General features: G+C 45.5%; 1 protein-coding gene across 2 annotated transcripts in view; it reads left to right on the forward strand.

Moving 5' to 3' along the window:
• Positions 1-5,745, forward strand: part of col6a2 (collagen, type VI, alpha 2) — a 30,269-nt gene extending 24,524 nt beyond the window's left edge. Inside the window, exons 31-32 of one of the 2 annotated variants that reach the window (XM_083781837.1) lie at positions 3,368-3,702; positions 4,068-5,745. In XM_083781837.1, coding sequence (XP_083637963.1) covers positions 3,368-3,702; positions 4,068-4,334 — 602 coding nt within the window. In that variant the 3' untranslated portion in view covers positions 4,335-5,745. Of the gene's footprint in view, positions 1-742; positions 1,750-3,367; positions 3,703-4,067 lie in introns of those variants that run through there. The other variant, XM_083781838.1, reaches the window with a different exon arrangement.
• Positions 5,746-6,085: the final 340 nt, after the last annotated feature.

Consider the following 6,085-nt stretch of genomic DNA (forward strand, 5'->3'; position numbering starts at 1 on the left):
TGCGTCGTGTTTGTGAGACCTTTTCATTCACCTAGTCATTCATTTTAAAGTACGATGTTCGTAGCTTGATAAAACATTAATTTGAGCTCCCGCCACAAACAAAACAATGGATTGCTTACTAGTATAGCTGTGTGACCCTTAGCAGAACATGGGTGATTAACACTTCTGGTTCAAACATAACAAGAGCACAAGAGATCTGCTCATGTCGCACATTTCACTGGCACTGGCCACCTGCCGCCCCCTATGGTAACCGGTGTTCAAGGTGTCAAAAAGAATAGAGGAGCATTCAGGTAGGTGGGCACATAGACATAGAAAGGTAGACGTCTCATTCTCCGCTGCAATTCATTGGAGCGACGTGTATCGCACGGAAGTGCAGAAGTGTGGCGTTATATGGCGCATCCCCGGCCTCCAGTCACGTAACTCACGTCCCTTTCCTTTCCTTGGCACCAACGCGGAAACGTACCCACAACTTGAGAACAAACTCGCCAGAGCCGAAGGAGGCGTTTATACCTTTCTATGTCTATGGGTGGGCACGGGAAATCTGCTGTAACAACAAGCGGGCGCGATCCTGTGAAATTGTCACCATTTGTGCTCGTCTTACGCACGTGCCATCCTGCGTCAAGAGAGCGATTGCATTTTAACCTCTTGTTAACACGAGGAGTGCAGTGCGAGCCAACGGATCCGAGCACACAGACGCGGTGTCACGTGACGTACTCCCCTTTATTCCACCCACTCATTGCAGGAGGGGGAGGCGACACGCACGCAGCCGCCCCTCCCCCCTGGAAGCCATTGGCCGAGGAAGGCAGCCCCTCAAACGTCCCCACCTCTGTGGAGGGCGTGGCCATCCTGCTGAACGGTCTGAGCGAGCAGCAGTACGGCGTCGGCGTGGCGACCATGGCGTACACAGCCCAGAGAGCCAAGCACGCCGTGGGGGACGACAGGCAGCAATGGACCATGCTGTTCATCGACTCCTTCAAACACGTCTATGGGGACATTATGGGCGACCCCGCGAAGGCCATGGGACTCTGCTAGTGCTAATTATAATAAGCTATCCACGTTACCTCGCCGTTATGGCACTTTTCCACTTCATGTTACCGGCTCAACTTGACTCGACTCGACTCGACTCGACCCGCTTTACTTCATTTTCACCAGAAAAGACCCCCCCCCCCCCAATGTGTACCAAATGCGTATATTACTAAACAAAGTTTGCGACATACTAGCGTCATGTCCAGGGGGTGTACTTGTACATCAAGCTGCCTCACGCTACATAAACAGGAGATAGGCTCCTGCCCTATGGGCCTCATGGCTCGGCAAGGCTACTTACTTACTTACTAAACAAAGTATTTATGTATTTCTATGGACCTGAGTTCGCTAATAAAGATTTTAATTGAATCTCTAGTTTACCTGTACAGTCCCACAAAAACTGTTTCTGACACAAATAGGCTCAATATTGATTAATTTCCCACTTGCGTTGTCCTGGCGTAGTGTTTTCACCTCACCTCACCTGTTCGTACCACCTATACTTTTGCCCAATGGTCAACCAAAAAAAGGCGAGTAGAGTCGAGTTGTGTCAAGCAAGCCGATACCATGCAGTGGAGAAGTGGCAGAATGGATTCTGTAAGGGGTGCCAACCGCTAATAAGCTTATACTGCTGGACGTAGAATTGATTCATTAAAAACTGAGCACTTTGTTATTGCTGAGCGCATAGTTTAGCTGGGTTGCTGCAATAGGATAGCATTAAATAGAAAATATTAAGAAATTGCTTTACATGTACTTAGATTGCGAGCCAACGCTTAGACATAAGTAGCCTACTTCTACTGCCTCAGTTATGCTCCATTGCACGAATGCGCCTCACGCCGAAAAGATCTGACCTACAAGCTCACAACACGCCACATCGGCAACACGTTGTGAGCATGTAGGAAATATCTGACCTACAAGCTCACAACACGCCACATCGGCAACACGTTGTGAGCATGTAGGAAATATCTGACCTACAAGCTCACAACACGCCACATCGGCAACACGTTGTGAGCATGTAGGTTTGATCTTTGCGGCACGCAACGAGATCTTGCGATGACTCATGAATCAGCCCAACAAGCTGAAATGTCTCCCAGAAAACTGCGGCTGTTACTGAACCAAAAATATGATGAATATCGTCCCCTCTGCCCTGCGGGGACGAAGGTTTTCCATTTGAATGGAACGTTGATGTCATTCAGCCTTTTGGCCTTTAAGTCCTATATAGAGCCATTCACTGAGCTCTGTGTACTGTGTCTCCATACTTCCACTGTGAACCACTAACTGATTCACTCTCACCATTATTTTGCACATATCCATGGTTACCACCGCAATCATCACGTCCTTTATTCTGTGAATGACTCATTTTGCCATGATTTTGGCCTTTTTTTGTGGTGAATATTTTTAGTTTTATGAATGTTACTGTATGCTGTTCACGAGTTGGTCAGCGTAACTGGCACTGACAAATGGAACATTTGTATAATAATATCACTATTTAAAAAATGCTGACTTTTATAAGATTTTTGAGTTTCATGTGATGTTGTTATATGGAGCTAGGCTTGTGTAACATGACATGGAAATAAGTGCCAGAGAGTGGACTTCCAGTGAAACTCTTATTGTACTATGTGACTGCAACTTGCCAATGTGAAGTAGTTTTCTTTTGAAGTCCATCAAATGTTTTTCACCTTGTCATCTCAAGATAATAAAGTGTCATCTCATCTCATATCATCTCTATATTTTTGTTAGAATATATGTTAAATACTGTAACTATGTTCTTATAGCAATCACTACAGACTATTTGTACATCAACTACTGTACTGTACTGTACTGTACTGTACTGTACTGTACTGTACTGTACTGTACTGTACTGTACTGTACTGTACTGTACTGTACTGTACTGTACTGTACTGTACTGTACTGTACAAGCCCACCTCCCTGGCCTTGTGTGTCTGTGTCTGTGTTAGGCTGTGCAACAGTGACACTTGGTGGTGAACAAACGCTATTTGCGTGCTCGGACACAAGGACCCAGGGCCACAGCCACACACATAGCTGTCTATAGGAGTGGTTGCACTACTCAAAAACAGATCACTTACACCCCCTTTAAAGGACCAAGGCTGTCATTGTTTACACAATCCTCATTATACACAAATAATTAAACTAGTCCGAACGTCAGGTTTATTTGGTGGGTTTTCTCTGATTAGACGTGGATGTGTACAAGCTGCAGCTCGCTGACTGCCATGTGTGATTTACAATGCTGCTGTGCTCACGAGGATGTGTGTGTGTGTGTGTGTGTGTGTGTGTGTGTGTGTGTGTGTGTGTGTGTGTCTTGCGGCCGTGTCCCCGTGGGTTCCAGAACCCGCTGTGGGCGCCTGCGTGGAGCGTCCAGTGGACGTGGTCTTCATGCTGGACGGCTCAGAGAGGATGGGCCTGGAGAACCACCGCCGCGCCAAGGAGTTCATCGACCAGGTGTCCCACCGCCTCACCCTGGCCACCGGCCAGTCGGACGACAGGAACGCCCGCATCGCCCTGGTGCAGTACGGCAGCCCGTCGGAGCAGAAGGTGGAGTTCCCGCTCTCGCACAACCTGACGCTGATCTCCGACTCCCTCGGGCACATGACATACATGGACTCCTCTTCCTCCCTGGGCAGCGCCATCATCCACGCCGTCAACAACCTGGTGATGTCGCAGGTACGCACACAACGCACAACACACAACGCACATGCACACGCACGCAGGCAGTAATAACACTAGTGTTATACTGTAATACAGACTTATCAGAGATAGTAAATATAGTTATGGTGTCTTATAATTGATTGACAGATTGCACGTAGCTACGTGATATGTTGTATCACTTGTCTGTCATTTAGCGTGACTTGATCCTTACTGAGCTGCTATGCATTACAGCAACTTTTTGAAGGACACTTCTTTGACACGACTCGTTGTGGACATCAGAAGTGATTAAAGTGATTATGATTAAAGTTAGGATAAGGGGGACATGGAATGAATCCAAGTCAGTGAAATCACCCAAACGAATGTGTCTGTTGTGGTTACAGGGTAGCCGCTTGGCCCGCCGCAACGCCGAGCTGTCGTTTGTGTTCATCACCGACGGCATCACGTCCAGCGAGAGCCTGGAGGAGGGCGTGTCCGCCATGAGGCGGGCGGAGGGCGTGCCCACGGTGATCGCCATGGGCAGCGACGTGGACCAGGAGGTGCTGCACAAGGTGGCGCTAGGGGACACGTCGGCCATCTTCAGAGGAAACGACTACACCTTGCTGAACAAGCCCTCGTTCTTTGAGCGCTTCATCCGCTGGATATGCTAGTGAGGGACGGTTACGTTTTACACGCCATAGATTTAGAATCCCTAAAACTGTTTAATGGCTAATTTATACTTCGTCACACGACTGCCGTGCTGGCCGGCAAAAGTAGGCTACACCATGCGGTCGTTCGACAAAGTATAAATCAGGCCTAAAGATGGACATGTTTTATGTCCTACTGTAGATGTGCGCACATCAAAACATAGTGACACCAAAACGGAATTTACTACCGTTACCCCCAGTGGCGACCAGAGGGGTTCACATCCTGTTGTCATGGATGAAACTTCAATGGGCTTTATGCACACTTCCTACAACTTCTGGGGCCCCTTCCTTACGGGGAGCATACTTAGTTTAGAGACTAGTCATTGGTTAGACATGGGTTAAGGTTAGGTTTAGGTGTGCTGCCCCGTGGGAAGTTAGCTTTAGGGTGAGGGTTTGAGATAGGTTGTAGTTGTAGGACTAATGACTGGTCTAACCAATGACAATGTCTAAACCAAATACTGTCTAAACTAAGTACTGCACCCTTCCTTACTTTCTTCACAGGTTAGATACTAATAAAGGCTCTGTTCCATTTTTTAGACCCGACACTTTGAGACCCATGACTGGTGTAGCAGAGTTTGGTGTTTTGACCCGAGTTCTGGTGTTTGACCAGAATGGAACATGAGCCTTCATTATAGTATCATTAACACTGACTGACTCTGTTTGACCATGAATGGAACTGAGCCTTCATTGGTATATCATCGGAAGTAGAGAAGGGGCCCAAGTCGTTTCCAAAATGGCGTGTGTGCATAGAGCCAATTAGCTTTACACAAAACATTGCATATAGGGCCGGGAGAAGCAAGATACACAAAACCGTGGAATGTTGATTTTGTTTTCCCACTTTTTTTTTTACGAAAGGTTGTATTTGTTCAAAAGATCTATGATAAATGCTTCCAACCAAAGACACTCGTGAGTGTACTGATATTGAATGTGTAGGAGTCTCAACTGTAGGCCTTATTTCGTTTTTGTTACATTTTCTTTTTTCTTTTTTTTTGTGCACAGATGTGTGCATTCTGTGTCTGTCACAATCAGTATTTACAATAAAGGTGCTAATGTAGAAAATTTTAAACCAAGCCAGAACAAAACATTTTTACAACAGGTAACAGTACTTTGTGCTGTAGTTTGTCCATGGGAACACCAGACTTGTAGGCCTAATACTAGCTTTGGTTTTGTTTTTTGGTTTCAATTGTTTGTTGGGGGATTTTCCAGAGAAAGACATGCATTACACACACACACATATGCCCCTACATTAACCACTCAAAAATCTCTGTGCAAAGCACGAACGCACGCATACATGCAAGCACACACACACACACACACACATTGGAAATCAATTTGTAAACATGAAGTTCAATAAAGCCAAAGTGATGAACCCGAACATCTATTTTATTTTGTGTGTACCTGAGTTGAGTAACAACGTGTTCTTCACTATGTCTAGGTTCAGTTCTTACACTAAATCTATGTATTTTAATTTTTAATCAGTAGACAATAATAAACTCTACCCATAAAGATTGTTTCACCCCTCAATCTCTTCATTAATTATAGCCATACAGTGAGATTTAGATTTATTTTTTGGTTCTTGAACTTCTTGCATAAGTTCACTAAACCAGACATGTCTATATATAAACTAGTTGTCATTACATTTAAATGCAAATCACGTAACATATGAACATGATTAGAATCAGAATTGTTTTTATTGACACTGGTATCGTGTTTTC

This window comes from Protomyctophum parallelum, assembly GCF_964188405.1.
Source record: "Protomyctophum parallelum genome assembly, chromosome: 14".
In the NCBI taxonomy this organism is placed as follows: domain Eukaryota; kingdom Metazoa; phylum Chordata; class Actinopteri; order Myctophiformes; family Myctophidae; genus Protomyctophum; species Protomyctophum parallelum.